The 16290-nt window shown below is 46.1% G+C and overlaps 1 protein-coding gene across 2 annotated transcripts; it reads right to left on the bottom strand.

Annotated features, from left to right (window-relative positions):
- Positions 1-1116: 1116 nt before the first annotated feature.
- Positions 1117-12655, bottom strand: INTS15 (integrator complex subunit 15). Of its 2 annotated transcripts, XM_019489984.2 has the most exons (8): positions 12550-12655; positions 12023-12221; positions 10438-10659; positions 8356-8521; positions 6350-6877; positions 5328-5367; positions 3021-3083; positions 1117-2710 (listed from the first exon to the last, which is right to left on the bottom strand). In XM_019489984.2, exons 2-8 carry the CDS (start codon positions 12212-12214, stop codon positions 2503-2505), a joined length of 1419 nt encoding a protein of 472 aa, XP_019345529.1. In that variant the 5' UTR covers positions 12215-12221; positions 12550-12655; the 3' UTR covers positions 1117-2502. The 2 variants fall into 2 exon arrangements, with proteins under 2 accessions (XP_019345529.1, XP_014457696.1); XM_014602210.3 differs by lacking the exon at positions 3021-3083 and having other exon boundaries at positions 12550-12654.
- Between the last annotated feature and the right edge of the window lie 3635 nt (positions 12656-16290).

Genomic DNA, 16290 nt, shown 5'->3' with positions numbered 1-16290 from the left:
TCCCCTCTCAGCCCTCCTCTGTCCTGCTATGTCAGGTCCAGGGCCCTCAACCTTTCCTCATAGGACCTTACCTGCATGCCCTTAACCATGTGAATGGCCCTCCTCTGGCCCCTCTCAAGGTTATCCGCATCCCTCTTGAAGTGCGGCACTCAAAACTGGATGCAGTATTCCAGCTGCAGCCATACCAATGCCACATAGGGGGGAAGTATCGCCTCCTTAGATCTGTTTGTGATGCACCTGTTAATGCATGATAGAGTGTGGTTAGCTCTGTTGATCACTTTGTCACATTGTTGACTCATTCATTTTTAAGTCAACTATGACTTTTGAGATCCCTTTCCTCTGCTGTGCTGCTTAAAAGGTCATCTCCCAATCTGTAAGTGTGTTAGCAATCCCTTCTCCTTAGGTGCCATACTTTGTACTTATCTTTGTTAAACTGCATCCTATTTTGTTCTGTCCACTTCTCCAGCCTGTCCAGATCCACCTGAATCCGTTCCCTGCCCTCCAGTGTGTTTACTTTGCCCCATAATTTAGTGTCATCCGTGAATTTGGACAGTGTGCTTGCTCTCCACGCCCTCGTCCAAGTCACTGATGAAGATATTAAACAGCACTGGTCTAAGGACCGAGCCTTGGATAAAAATGGTCTCCTCCATAAAACCAATATTTCATCAGGTACTTCATGGTTTTGAAAGGAGATCAATAGATATTTCACATTTGATGATCACTATGAAAATACTTCACATTTAATCAACATTAGCATTATGAAAAATGCAGCAAGTAATTCCTAAATATAGGAAACAAAGGGTTTTGTTTGCTTTTAACTCCTTCAAGCAGCAGTTGACAGTATTGTGACATTTAGAGACTGGCATCATCTTGGTACCCATCCAGAACCACCTCTCAAGCACTGACCAAGAACAGAGGGTATAGGTTCTTTTCCTGTTTGTTCTGTATGGGAAATATTTATAAATGAAACCAGTTAAATTTGAAATTAAACTATACTGCTTCAAAGCCCCAACAGCAGAGAACTTCAAGGCACTTTAAGTTTCTTTGTATGCTAAAAGTGAGCTTCTCAAATAAATGACATACTAACAGGGAAAGCTTATAAAAGAGGGAGCAAACTTCAAAAGAAATCCAAGGTTTAATTAAAAAATAAATAAAATTAAGAACCTATCTCTGAGCACAAGTTTGAGAAACAGGATGCAGGGAACTGAAAAAAAAAAAAAAAATCAAATCACAAAAACAGATAACATCCCCAAACACAGAGAGCTCTCTCTACCTCCACTTTTACTTTTATGTAACCTCTTAAAATATGCTGTAATGAACATCAAAATTATTTTTATACTCCATTGTGCATAGTAATTTTTTAGTTTCAGGACCAAAATAATTACACAAACAGGATCTTTTAACCTACTTGGAGCTTCCACAGATGAAGCTTCTTTTTTTACTAGGAAAAGATAGATAAACATCAGGCTTTATCTTGAATTTGAGTGCATTTTAAGTGCCAAACCCCAGCCCCCACGTTTGTCCTGTGCTTCAAGTAAGTGTGCACAACTACCAATAGATAGTTATGCATATCATGCTTTTCTCTGATCAGTAGCATAGCATCTGAAACTTACTACAAAGAGAGCTCCCTTCTTAAAGCCAAAGAGAATTAAGAGAACTGCACTCATTTCATTTTGCTAAGAAGGCACCACAACTCTTAATGGGATATATTTTGTATTCTGTTGCAGCAATCGGACAATGGCAGCAATCGGACAATGCTGTTTACGAGAACCACTTGAGCAGCTGCAAATGGTTTAGCTTTAGCAGATCTACTATACAGTGAGCATTTTTGCCAGTCAGCATTAATTAAATTCTGTGGCAAAGGGCATACATTCCCTTTCTTATAATCAATCTTAATGAGCTGGATTTTCTAAACATTTAAGAGAAAAAGTGGGAAGCAAAGGTTCATTTTACAATTTTCTCTTTAATGTTTCCTGGTGACAGGAAGCACAAATTTTTTTTCTATCTTGTGCTTCTGAAGCAGACAGCTGTAATTTCAAAAATATACAGTGTATACACCCTCTGTAGGTATAGATACAAACATTTACAAAGATAAATAGCATATGGATGATTTTCTTTTTGGCCCTCTCAAAAAGAAACAAGAGGTGCTGGTCTCACCAGTCAGACATGTGTGCTACTTAAGTACCAGACCAAGCAATACAGTGGTATTGTTCATTAAAAAGGAAGTTAAATCAGCATTTAAAAATCCCACATATTCTAGGGGACTCATTTTTTTTTCTTTTATCCAACTAACATGGGTTAATAAAGAAACTGCCTTTGTTTAAGGTAAGTGCTGCCTACCACTCTGCCTTGCTTTTATTCCTGTAGAAAAACATCTTCTAGATATCAAACTGCACTAAATTAAAAAGAAGAAAAATATAGTTCCTAAAACATTTGGCTTCCTCTGTAAGGCTTCCCCAGTCATGGAAAAATGGGTCCATGTTATAGTTTAAGTGAGATTCTTTAGCGGATGGGCCGGTATGGAAATGTCATTCCAGGTATGAACGTCTGTACAGGATGCGCAGGAAGCGCTGGGTGAGTAGGCAATGCAGGGTGTGCTGCATGAGCAGGATAGCCCAATGGAGGAGTGTGGATGTGAGGATAGAATCCTGGTGGCAGAGCCCCATGAGTTGGCTGTTGTACTGGACCCGATATTACCAGCTGGAGCAGGCTGCAAAAAGAAAATTCAGAGAGATGCAGCTATTACTTCAACCTTGAATTAGTCAAAACAGAAATAGTCTGTCAAGTGATCCCATACATGACAAGGAGAGCCATTGCAAAGCTTTGTTGACACACAGCAACGTTTAAAGGAGAGCGGGCAGCACCTATGCTATTAGAGCTTCAGGCAGATTGATGTCTTTGGAGCCGAGTAAAGACAGTGCTATTTTTCAGAGAAGCACTATTCACAATAACTAATAGTTAAGTACTTTCAAAATGTTGTTCAATAGCTAGATCATCAAGAAGGAAAGAGTGCCAGTTACCATCTCTTCAAAGCACAGGTGCTCTGTGAAGCTCTACAGGACTTCTCGCTGGCTTCCAAATCCCTATATTAAAAAAAAAAAAAAAAGGGCTTTTCCCCTCCCAATTATCAGAGAGCATCCTGGTTCTAATTAGAAGTGATACTTGGAAAACTTGTCTACAAGTCTTTATGCATCTAGCTCCTGATTCATTATACTGATTTTTCACAAGAGGTTGAGACTAATAGACTACAGATGGGAGGTGAGTGAGCTGCATGTCAGGTTGTATATTTGTGCAAACATATGTATGCTAGTCTAAGACTAGGTTGTATATTTGAAGGCATACAGTCAGGTAAAACATGCACAAAAACAATATTTATTTATTACCATTTATCATTTGTACATAAACTCCAGCAATTTAGATTAACAAATGTTGTGGGATGCATGTGTAGGGTTTTTTTTCTGTATTTATACAGGTTATTATTTTACATCTTGGAGCCTAGAAAGTGAGAGAGTGATGGGTTTCAGCCTCAGGATTTTCCTGCACCAAGATGATGCAGATTTTTGAGGGAGCAGGAATGTGCTGGGGGGGTTTTCTGTTTTTTTTCTTAATCTGAATTGATACACAAGAAAAAAACAGGTCACAGAAATACCTTTATTGGCTTCTACAATTTATGGCTAAGATGTGGCCTGACTGCATCTCACTTCCATAAATAAATTGTGTGTCCTGGAGCATTGCAGATCATTTTAATTCCTAAGCAGCAACACTACTTTAAAACTTAAGTCAAGTGCAAATACTCATGACGAGGCATCAGCATCACAGGGGTCAAATACTGCACGTCTTACAGGTTTTTGCAGAGGTATTTTTATCTGAACATTTTTCAAATTTTCACCTTTAAATTTCCCCCCACCCTATTTCCCCAATTGCTGCAACATCTTCCTAATCAAGCAACCTGGCAATCGTACTGATCATCAGATAAAGTTAGAAAATTTCTCAAGAACATGGGCTTGTGCCACTCCTTCCCTTCTTCCCAACAAACAAAGCAGGCGGAGAGTGCACAGTTCCCAAGGATTTCACCCTAGTACAGACATACCTGACCTAGCTTCAACCTAGGTAACCTATGTACTAGCGGCAGGCTAGCAGTTGGCAGCCTAAACCTTAATGCAGGCTTCAAAAACTATCCAACAAACAAAGACAGATTCACCTATATTGAATTCATACTGCCGTACCTGGACTACTACTCGTAGCCGTTTAGCTAGTCTTAGACTAGCATACATATATTTGCACTATACCTCTGTAGGGGTGGGTGTGTGTGTGTGGGGGGGGGCAGTGCTCTGGGGAGGTTCAGTTCTACTGAGAGGGGAAACAGCTTTCACTTCAGCAGAAAACAGTGTCTTCATCTTAAAGATATCTGATTTAATCCAATTTAAATTTAGTCCTCATTTCCACTGACTATACCAGGGGGTGGGGGGGACAAAGAGGGGAGGGGAGAGGAGAGGACAGATAAAAGGGGTGAGGATTTTCCCCCTGCTAGCATAAGAGGCTGCCAAGGATTTATTTATGTTTATGAAAATAAAACAGGATTAAAATAGGAAAAAAATCAGCCAGGGCTCATTTTTAAATATAAACACATATTTAGGTGAACATTTTCATACCCAAATGCTCAAAAAAAATCACTTAGACACCTGAATAGACATGGCTTAATTTTCAGCTACAAAAGTCTACCTGCAGACACTCAGGTTTGAACTTTCTAACTATTATCAGGGACGCCCCACACCTCCCAGAAATTACACGGGGATTACCATGAGAAGAATGAATACTGCCATTACACTTTTGGTTAGGGCACAGTACATAGGAATCAGTGATGGGGCAGAATTTTTTGGATGCTTTCATATCTGCACCCTCCTGCCCCCCCCATCTAATTTATCTAACTGTTTTAAAGCAGGCTATGATCCTCCAAGCTTACCTCTGCAGGTGGAGCCCTACTGATTCAGGATATATTGGGGGGGGGGGGGGGGGAAGGGAAGGAGAGGAGGGGTAAGGGTCTGCCTGTGCTGATCAGCCTGCATAAGTGGGGATTTTCTGAGTCTAAGGTCAAAAGAAGCCTTAGGATCATCTAATTTGAACTCCTTTAGAGAATGTGCCTTTACTTTTTACTATGCTACTCAGTTAGTGAGACAAATAACTTGTTTTCTGGAAGACATACTTTAGTCAAGCACATGCATACTGTAAACTTTTCATGACAAATGTCTTGATGTATATCTTGACACACCTACAAATGCTTTAAAATGTACATTAGACTAAATAGAGCTTTAGGAAAAGGGCCTTACTTGTTGTGTGGTAGCCTGGAGCACACAGTTCTCAAATCGTCTGAAACAGAAGAGAAGACAACAGAATAGATTTGAAATAAATTATTATTTGTGCCCCCCCCGGCCAATTCTCCCTTCCAGAGGCAAGGATTTTTTGTGATATGTTTTAATGGACCAAATGTATAGTTAGGATAGCTGTTGGACACTCGGGTCACCTGAAGGGCACTTGATGCCCCAAAGCTTGTCCAACAGCTTTTCAAACTACACAACTGGTAAAGGAAATGACATCACAAAATATCCTTACCTCTCATATACTTCCTGGAGCATCACAGCTACAACACTCCAACCCTACCATCTCCTTTCTAGGAAGGTCTGTCATAAAATACTAAATCAAAAGATGTAAATGAAAACTTATTAGGAACATTTCATCATACCACTTTACACATCATTCTTGCACAGCTGACAGTCCTTTAACCTGCCTTAGGTTTAAGTTAAACGGCCAGCCCAGAAATGCAGATGCATGGCAGGAAAACTCTGACCCAGGATTCTCACCACATGAAACAGAACTCTGCTTGCCTGGAACCCTCTGGTAATTCAACTAAAACCTAGGGTCATTAAATAATGGTCAAAGAGACCTCCAAAGCCTAGCAACTAGTAGAGCTACCTTTCTGGAGTCAATGATACACTAGGGAGGGATGAGGTTAGTATCACATCCCAGCCATCTTTGACTCCGCATAAACAGGTACCATCAGCTCAAACCTAAACGTATGGGACAGACAGAGCAACTAATTCATGTAAGAGCAGACTGCAGCAACTCATCTTTAATCTGAAGCTGCAGTTGATGAATACCACAGGTCCCAGCATGCAAGACTATCTTGAGCAAAACTATTCTCAAAATACAAAAAACTCTGCATCTACTCCAGATCAGAGGAAGGAAACACAGCATGTTTTAGGGAATGGATTGGGCAATCTACAACACCAAAGTCTAGAAACTGCACTATAAAAAAGAAAAAGGGAAATTGACAGCAACCTATACAACCTACCTCTAGTGCACAGCAAAGCCCCTGATGCCATGGCCACCTGCAAAGCCTGAGCCAACCTGTCTAGAGCCAGTTCAATCTCTTTGGAGGCATTAAGTGGATTGAGTTCATCAGACAGTCTGTTTATTTCCTCCACAAGTGGAACCACGTGGTCAAAGGGCACTAGCCCCAGACGGCCATAAAGGTTTTTCTCTGTTAAGTGCACCTGAAGCATCATGAGAACTTGTAAGACACTTAGATGCAGTTTGGAATACAGCTGGTGACAGTCTCTATCATCTCCTGTGGCCGACTCCTTGGCAGCTTTACTGGCGAGGTGACCATTTGAGACAGAAGCCTTCTTTTTCCTCTTGTAAGCTAAGGGGGCCTTCACACACCAGCGGATCAGTCCAGTGAGTGGGGTGAGCTCTAAAAATCCTATTGGTAAGTTGGCTGCAATAGGAGTGTTTAAGAAGGTGATGAGTATCAAGCGGGGGTCCTCAAAGATCCAGGAGACTATCATCTCAAGCAGTTCTGAAGGGGGGATGAGGTCATCTGAAAAAACAAACCAAAAAAACCCAACTGCTCAGCAAATTGAGGGGGGAGAAAAGGGGGGTGGGGGCAGTCTGGAGAAAGCAAGTTAGTCCCTTCCCACATGAGCCTGGGCTCAGCCTCTGCAGAAATCCTTATACAGCTGCGTGAGTGAGTGAGTGAGTGAGTGAGTGAGTGAGTGAGTGAGTGAGTGAGTGAGTGAGTGAGTGAGTGAAAGCACAGGCGCAAATGCAAGAATTGATAGAAAGGGTGGTATCTTTTATTGGACCAACTGTGTAGTTAAGTTTGTCTAACTTCATCTTTCAAATGCAAGATACTGAGACCTGAGGAAGAATGTTTTGCGTTTGAAAGCTTGTCTAACTTTATCCCAACTACATAGTTAGTCCAATAAAAAGATATCACCGTAAGAAATCCTTGCTTCTTGCATAATTCCTAAATCACCACAGCTACCAAAATCGCTCTTACAGTACCTTTTTTGATACCGTCTTCTAAAATCCCTCTTTCACATTGCTTCAAATCAGACACTCCCTCACCTTTAGGAAGTCACAGCCAAATTGCTAGTCATGCTATTCTCCTTCACTGACTTTATAACCAGCACTGAATCTAATGCAAGATGCTGCCTAAACTGAATCGGTCTCTCAAACATGCTGCTCTCTTATTCCCCAAATTTCTCCAATCTCACCTGTCCACTTATATTACAGTCTTGGTAACCAGCGTATCTTGCCACAGGAGTTCAGAAGGAGGAGCAAGAAAAAAAAAAAAAGAGTGAAGATCTCCCCTTTCACCTACACTATTTTGGAACACCTCCCCTGCTTTTTCACCCTGCTAATCACTCTCTCAATCTTGAGAGGCACATTGGCAGAACAGCTTAATATTACAATAACCACTTTACCTTTCAAATATTTCCAAAATATGCATATGGTTATGATTTCAGAAACACATCAACAGCAGTAAATTGCTGTGACATACATGCCAGCAGCTAGCACTACACCAACAGGAATGAAGAATGCATCATGGTATGGATCAATGTTTTCTTAAAGCATGTCCTGTTTGTTGCTATTGTCCCACATTACTCTCACGCCAGCCTGCAGGTCACAGTCACTTAAAAAAAATAAATCAAAGGTTTCATTCCACTGAAAGTACTAGACTGAGTCCTTTAGCTACTGGACAACTGAAACATAGATAACAGCAGCTTAGGTTTGCCCATTCTGGAAGCTGGCAGTTCTAATAGGAATAGGTACTTGATTTAAGGCTCCTCTTCAGTCCTTGTCCTTTGTCGAGTTCACTTACCATTGGCAGAGCTACATCCCACTTTCTACCTTAACTCCTCCAGAGCGCAGGCATTGCATCCAGTATATTAAAATCAAGGTGTATCTACCAGTAATTCTAGTGACGAGTGCAAGAATGCCAACAGATAGCCAAGCAAGTGAACATGGCCGCATCAGAAGTGTGTACTACATTGCAACCTAAATGCAGCTTACCTGAAGAAAGGTCATAGAGGGCTGTGACTGATGTTATAAACTGGCAGCAGAAGCGAGGACTGACACTGAATATTTGTTTCAGTGTTTGAATGGAACCTGGCACCAAATTACAGTAGTCATCAACTAACGCCCGAGCTAGCCTCACGCAGTATACCGCAGGTGTCCGCTGTAAGTGATATACAACAGGAGGGGGTCAAAAGTCCATAAAACCAATGCACAAGAAATTTTACTGAGATGCTGAGTATTTCACTATGGCTCAATTATAGGAACACACTTATTGGCCAGTACATTTTTTTGTTCATTCTGTGGGTCTCCGTCTGGCCCTCCATCCAGGAGAGTGGCCTGGAGCTAGAAGAAGAGCCACAAGGAGCCTGACACGCCAGCATTGGGCCCCACTGGGCTCTGGCACTGCTCCCTCCTACCAAGATTTGGCCCAATGGGTCCAGAACTACTACATCAGGATTGGGCCTTGGGGCCCAGCATTGCCCCCTCTTGGCCCTGTGCACTGGGATCAGGGGAGCAGATGGCACTGTGGGCAGATCTGGCCTGCAGGCCAGGGGTTGAGCACCCCAATCTAGTATATTAAGGTAATTCAATCCAACATTTAACAAGAACCTTCAACTCATAATCTACTCTCTTGCCAGAGATGTGTTAAAAACAGCATTCAAAGATTCTCACTGCCCACATTCCCCTGCAAATTTCTAATTTTGGCATTTATACTTTCCTGTTTTTTTAATAATTCTCTCTTTCCCTCTTAAAGTACAAGAGAGGTAATTAGCTGAGTTAATCTGAAGTTAGGCAAAAGGCATGGTAGATTTGCACTTTATAGACTAACTAAATTAGAGATAATTATAGCAGAATCCTTCATGAGCCCAAATTCACTTCATCAGATGCTGTGCAAGCATGTACACAGAGCAGCTCAGAAAATGGAAAGAGCAGTTTGAATATAAAAGACAGGAAAGAAGGAAGAAGAGGGAGGCAGTGTTGGGAGAGGCAAACAAAGAACAACAGTTCCATTCAAACAGAGATAAAATAAATATTCCCACACCCTGCCCAAAATATGTTTAAAATTTGAGAATACAAGTGAATAAGGAAAATCATCCTTCCAACACCTTTGTACCTGGCAAAAGTGGCATGCATCTGATACAAAGTGTGATGTTCACCACCTCTGCTCTGTCCTTTTGCTCCCTGTGTGCAAGTTATCTAATATTATTATCTGGGCATAGCAACATTCTCAACCTGCTGGCGTCCAAGTCATCCTAACTGCAGTCCCCATCCACATTCCGTCTTAAGGGGCACTGATGTTGCAGATCACACAAGTCCAATAAGAAAGCCAGAGCTCCCATGGATTTCTCAGGGTAACAAGACCTCTGGAGGTTCTCAGGAGAGAGAGCAAGTAGGGAGCATAAAAAAAACAAACAAACTTATGGATGGAAGAAAGAAAGAAAATTACCAAGACAAAGTCCCCACCACATCCTTTAATCATCACAATTTAAATGAGTAGAAGTCTCCTGCAAACAACATATCACTCCTTCCTGCTCCTATAGGTCTCATGGAACCTGTATGGAAAAGCAGCATTCCTGGGACCTCAATAGACCGGACACACTTCCCTCTTCTGCACCTCTCCCAAAGCCGTCTCACAGCTCTTCCCAAATGCGGAGGAAAGCCGAATCTGTACACCTGGAGTGGGCAGGAATGAAGACATGGCCCACATTCTACAGGAGTGAGTCAGAGCAGGGCTCCCCCACGTAGATGTTAAGAGATTCACAGGAGTTGGAGGGGTAGGGGAGAGGGCACCTGGATGCTGAGGAAGCAAAACTTGTTCCCCACACAAACCCTCAAGAAGGAAGCAAAGAGGTGGAGAATGTCTCTTGCTGCACTGCCTTGCTGTCTCTTCTAAACTCCATAGGCGTCTTCAAGAGAAGGTTCTGTGGGTATTTGAAGAGCAGGTCCCAGTTCTGTGAGTTAACTCCTAGAGTCCCACTTAGTTTCCACCCACTGTTCACATTAGCTACTTGGCAGCACTTCACCAGCAAGCACATACTAAGCATGGGGACTGCTCTATTAATGAAGAAGCTTTACCTGAAGCCAGGATGCAGCACATTCCAGAACGGGAATTCTACACACCGCTACTGCCATGGAAACCAGCTTTCCTAATAAGGTCATCCTGTTGTCATCCGCTTTGTTTCCTTGAGGACTGAAGAGAGATGAGAAAATGATCTGCCGAACAGAATCCTTTGTTTGCTCTTGGAAATAATTGCACATGATTTCAAGGAGCTGAAGCTCTTGAAGTGAATTCAGCCTCTAGAAATAAGGAAGCCACAAAATACATTAGGATTTACTCTATTAACATGTCTAGAAACAGAAAGCATAGCCTTCCCCTTCACAGTCCAGTCTCCTACTTGTGGCTAAATCCAACCATACATCTAAAGCAGCTTCATGGAGAACAGGGTATAGCAACACGTGGACTAGCTCTAGAATAAGTCTTATAGTTTTTTGTTGAAAGAACTGGACGTGAGCAGTGGAGACAGTTTTCAAGCAGTAGCAGACGTTCCACCTTTCCAGACTTTACCACCCATTATTAGGGATCTCTGGAATTCACATTGGAAGTGTGGGACATTGCAGCTTCTTTAAATTTTGCAGTTGCATGCCCCATCCATTGCTGATTGGTGGAAGGGCTCCATCACTTGCTGCTCACTGTCTGTGCCTGATGGTCTGGAGGGGAAAACTGCAGCTGAGGTTTCAGGCATGAGAAACAGCACCCCCCACCCCCCCATCAAGTTGGAGGGGGCGTAGGGGGGGAAAACCCCAAAATTAAAGCTGCCACCGCACCATGCCCTTCCAGCATGAATTCCGGAGATCCGTACTTATTATGGGTAGCCTGCACTTTCCCACTTCTCAGGTCTTGTATCTTTTTTAGTACAATGTGCAAATGCCTGGTTCCTAAGCAAAAGTTGTATTTACTTGCCCAATACAAAATGGTTATTGATTATATTTTACAGGAAATGTCAAACAGCTACTGTTATCAAGGCAAAGGATACATTCTGCAGGAGAATCAGAGCAAAAAAATACAGAAGAGGAACAAAACCAGGAATACAAAACAAAAAAAGCCCTACTATATATCTCCTTTCACTCATGTTCCCTGTGCACTTTGTATTTCTCTCCCTGCTTTCCAGGTCCTAATTCCAGCACCAAACCTCCATAGGCAGGTCCTTGCACCCACATGGGGCCCCCATGAACTCTGGGGCTCTTGATAGATGCGAGTTTCCAGCTATGCTGGTCAGACTGCAGGGTCAGGATGCTGAATTTTAAAGTGCTCTGAGGCAAGGAGAGTCTTGATATTTGTGCCTAGCACAGAGCCAACACTGTTTGGTTCTGAACAATAACGGACAAAATTGCTATGGAGAAGTGCTTAAAGAAGACTGGCATAACAGCAACTGCTGCGGATAAGCCTCCTTGACCGACACTACCTGCGCAGGGGAGCAGGAATCCAACTACAGGCAGCTAGAGATGCTGAGGGGATTCCCCATACTTTCCTGTGCAAGCCCCTCTACTGAAACCCCTTAAAAGGTGCTCAGCTAACCAAGGCAAGCAGCTTTTGGGGTCACAGCAGCTTTTGGGGTCAGTCCAAAGCGCATTTCCCAGCCCCTGCGGCCCTGCCACTTACCTTAGGCTGGGAATTGCGCTCCTTTGGGACCTGAAATATAAACTCTTCCAGCAACTCGATGGGACCTTTGTCCACGATGGGGAGCGGGGCACTCTGCAGCTGGCTGCTGAAGTAGATGTCCAGGTGATACAGCACTTCCTTGGCGGCGCTGAGGGCGTCCCTGCGGAGCAGGGAGTGGCGGATGTCGCTCATCGTGCTCCTGCAGCAGACGGGAGGGAGGGAGGGGGTGTTAGCGCTAGGGGAGTCCCCGCGCTCCGCGCGTCCCCGGCCCGGCCCCCAGGGCCGCAGCCCTAGAGCCGGGGCCGGGGCTGGCGGGAGCGGCCCGCAGCAGCCCGAGGGTGCGGCGGGCCGGGCCGGGCCCAGCTCCCCGAAGCGCCGCCCGCCCCCAGGACCCCGCGCGGCTCAGCGCAGCGCAGACCCGGCCGGGGAGCGCTTCGCCCAGGGGCAGCAGAGGCGCGGCCAGGCCCAGCGCCCCCTGCGGAGCTCCCCCGGCCGAGGTGGCTCGGCCCCCCGCGCCCCGGCCGCACCTGCCGTGGGGCCGCTCAGGCGGGCATGGCCGGCAGCGGCGCAGCCTCCGGACCTAGGGCGGCGCCAGGCGAGCAGGCGGCACGGCGGCCCGCAGAGGCCAAAAAGCGCCAGGGCCCGGCTCTCCGGCGGCAGCGCCACCTGCCGGCCGAGGAGCAAGGGCGGGAGCGGGAGGAGGCCGCCGCGTGTCCTGAGCCTTCAGCATAAATCCGAGCAGACCTGCTGATGTGAAGCAGCTCTTTGCGGCCGTGCTGGACGCACTCGCCTTCCCCTGGCCTGGACATGCTTTTTCCCACTTCTGACCTGTGCCCGCGCTGTTTAGAGATCCCAGGGGAATTCCCGGGACGGGATTGCAGCCTTCAACCTCTGCCTCGCAGCCGTGCAGAAAAAGGTCCAGAATATAGTCCACAATTACGGTTCCTGTGTCTGTCTGGTTTTCTTCAGATATCTCTGCCTCCTACAGGAGTGACCCTTGTGTGTCTATTGAAACGTGACCTGGGTAGGTGGTATGGTGCTAGAGTGGCAAGCTGGCAGACCCTTTCTGTTTGGGGTCCAACAGCCTTTCTTGCAATGACTCTTGTGATATTTACTCTGCTCCCATTTCCTGGCACACCGCTCTTCTGTAACAGGCAGAGTTACCCATACATGCCTCAGGAAGACTTTTAGATGTTAGCATTTCTTGGAGTGAGGATGCAACCACTGCCAGGATGACCCTGCCCAGAACTGAAGTCAGACTATCTCCTTTTCAATATTGGCACAATGTTAGCATGCTTCCAGTCTTACAGAAAATGAATGCCAGCAGGTTGGAGAGATCCTTTGTTAGTTCTTTTAGGGCTCTAGACCTGCTTATTTAAAATGTCTATCCTTGTTTAACATCCCTTACCATATGAGGGTGAAATAGTAAATAAAGGATATTTGCTAAGGAACTTAAGGTACCTCTTCATGTAACACAAGTACATCAGTGGTGCTCAAATTTTTAGCCTTACAGCCAGGTGAGTGGTACAGGGCTGGTCTGCAGGCTGGATTGCACCCAGCATACCAGGATCAGTCCCACATGCCTGGATTGGGCCCTGTGCTGCCTCCAACTGTGCTAGGATAGGACTCTGGGATAGGACCTCAGCTACCTCTGCCTAATCTTGTGTGCTGGAAATGGGGCCCAGAGCCCCATACTATCTGTCTGGCCCCACAGGTCATGATCGTGCCCCATACCACCCTGCTTGCCTGATCCAGTGCATAGGGCAAGACTTCAGGGCTCCCTATGTATCCATGGGCAGCACTGTGAGCTGGATGACAGTGCAGGGGTTGCATGTGGCCTGGGGGTTGAGCATCCTGGGGAAGTGGGGTAGCACTGTAGGGAGCAGGAAGACACAGGAGAGGATGGAAAGGGATGATTGATGTGTGGTCTCTATTACTGCAAGAAATAACATGACACCTTGGTTGAGAATCATTGGCCTACAGTAGGGTGGACAACTGTTTGGGCCTGTGGGCCACATAGGGAGTTTTGGTGAGTTGTCACAGGGTGAACCAGCACACCTCCTCTTCCCCCACACAGCTCACCAAAACTCTCTAAATGGCCCCCATGCACAGCCAGGCAGTAGGGATGGGGCTGTGGGCAGGTGAGGAGCAGCATCTGGGAGTGGGATGGGCAAATGGGGCTGGGACTGGAATTGGGATTGCAGGGAGGTGACAGCATGGGGTCAGAGCAGAGCTGCAAACCTCTGCCCACATGCCCCTGTGATGAGCATCAGTTCTGAGTGCAGGGAGCGGATTGTGGCTCTGCTCTGGACTCTGGCCCCATGTTATCACTGCCTTGTGATCCTGAGGTCTCCGTGGAGACTGGCTGGGACTCATGTGGGCAGGGCACATGGCCAGGTGGATGGGATGGGGCACAGGTGGATAAGGAGCTGTGTCCAGGGCAGGGTCAGGATCTTGGGGCAGTGAGAGCATGGGGCCAGGACCTGGGGTAGAGTGTGATCCACTCCGTGCATGCCTCTGCCTGTAGAACTGGTGCCCATCACAGGGGTGTGCAGGCAGTGGATTACAGCTCTGCCCTGGCCCCATACTCTCACTGCCCCATGATCCTGATCCCTGACGCTGGCCCTGCCCACCTGTCCCTCTCCTGAATGCAGCTCCCTTCTTGCCTGTGGCCCCATCCCAGCTGCCAGACCATGCACTCTGCCTATGTGGGTCCTGCACCCAGCAGTGGATGCAGGGCAGATGGGCCAGGGTGCCTGGGTAGTGGGGTTGTGTCTGGCAGCAGCAGCAGGAGGGAGTCATCACGGGCTGCCAGGAAAGAGAGTCTGGCCACCAAGCTATTCCAGCCCCAGCCTCAGCCCCAGCCCTGCTGCACACTGGGACAGTGGGACCAGCTGCATGAGCCATGGCATGGCCTGGGCTGCTCCCCACGCCTGGGATGGGCAAGGCCAAGGGACCCACTGCGGGCTGGACAAAATGCCTTGGCAGGCTAAATCTAGCCCTTGGGCTGTATTTTGTCCACCCCTGGCCTATATCATTGCTAAGATTTCATAGAGTAGAGTTATTTTCATTGGCCTTCATTGTGGTCAGAAGGTTAGTAGGAGAAGCATTGGGGTCTCGGATCTTCAATGAGATGGGAGTCCAAGACAGGTGGTTGTTCCTTAAGGAGAGGATCCTCTGATCTCAAAGGGAGCCAGTCCCAATGCACACCAAGGGGGGCAGAAGTGCTAAGAAGCCCCCATGGCTCGACAAAGGCATCCAGGGATGCCTAAGGGAAAAAAAGAGGCATACAAACAGTGGAAGCAAGGGGCTATCACCAAGGAGGATTACACCACCGTTGCTCAGGACTGCAGGGAGGCTGTTAGGAAGGCCAAGGCGGAGATGGAGCTAGGGCAAGCGACCAGAATTAAGGATAATAAAAAGTCCTTTTTCAAATACATAGGAAGTAAGAAGAAGGGACCGGGTAATGTAGGGTCCCTACAGGATAGGCTTGGCAATCTGGTGATTGCGGCAAACGAAAAAGCTGACATCTTTAATGAATTCTTTGCCTCCGTATTTCTGAACAGGGACCGGGACATCTCCCCCACAAGAATTGCGGCAAGGGAGGCACTGCCATGCCTGGGGTCAGGGATGACCTAGTTGGGGAACTTTTGGAGGGGCTGGATGTGTTTAAATCAGTAGGTCCAGATACTCTTCATCCAAAGGTGCTGAGGCAGTTGGTGGGGGTCATGGCGGGGCCCCTGGCATGGCTCTATGAGCACTCGTGGGGCACTGGCCAGGCACCAGAGGATTGGAAAAGGGCCAGTGTGCTCCCCATTTACAAGAAGGGGAGAAAGGAGGACCCTGGCAAATATAGGCCAGTCAGTCTTACCTCAGTCCTTGGGAAGACCTTTGTAAGAAAATTATGACGGAGCACATGGCAATGCCTGAATTGCCTGTGTACACAAACTGTAAGATCAGAAACAAACATGATGAAATGAACCTACTCTAAAGACACAAATAGGTGCAAGTGCAGTGAAGCACAGACTGTGGAGTACATGCTTGTTTGCTGACTCCTTGGTGAGACCTATATGGAGGAAGATCTTTCTGCAGCAATGGAAAAAGCACTGGTGTGTGCTATGCACAGAGGCTGTCCATGCCACTTGTGGTCTCCATGCTGTAAGTTGGCCATGTTTGAAATAAAGCATATATTACTGCAACATACTCTTATCAAGCAAGCATGGTATATAACTTCATATGACCACTTGTTTACAACAGACAATGTTCTA

This window comes from Alligator mississippiensis, chromosome 13, assembly GCF_030867095.1.
Source record: "Alligator mississippiensis isolate rAllMis1 chromosome 13, rAllMis1, whole genome shotgun sequence".
In the NCBI taxonomy this organism is placed as follows: domain Eukaryota; kingdom Metazoa; phylum Chordata; order Crocodylia; family Alligatoridae; genus Alligator; species Alligator mississippiensis.
The sequence above is the reverse complement of the archived record's forward strand: the minus strand, read 5'-3'. Positions and strand labels throughout refer to the sequence as shown.

What these genes read in the sequence shown, in the direction of transcription:
- INTS15 (XM_019489984.2), bottom strand. Translation starts at nt 12,214, where the DNA reads ATGAGCGACATCCGCCACTCCCTGCTCCGCAGGGACGCCCTCAGCGCC. An exon ending in AGCGCAATTCCCAGCCTAAG is followed by an intron (nt 10,660 to 12,022) that starts GTAAGTGGCAGG and finishes CCTTATTTCTAG; the next exon opens with AGGCTGAATTCACTTCAAGA. An exon ending in ACCTGTGCTTTGAAGAGATG is followed by an intron (nt 2,711 to 3,020) that starts GTAACTGGCACT and finishes TTCTTTTTGCAG; the next exon opens with CCTGCTCCAGCTGGTAATAT.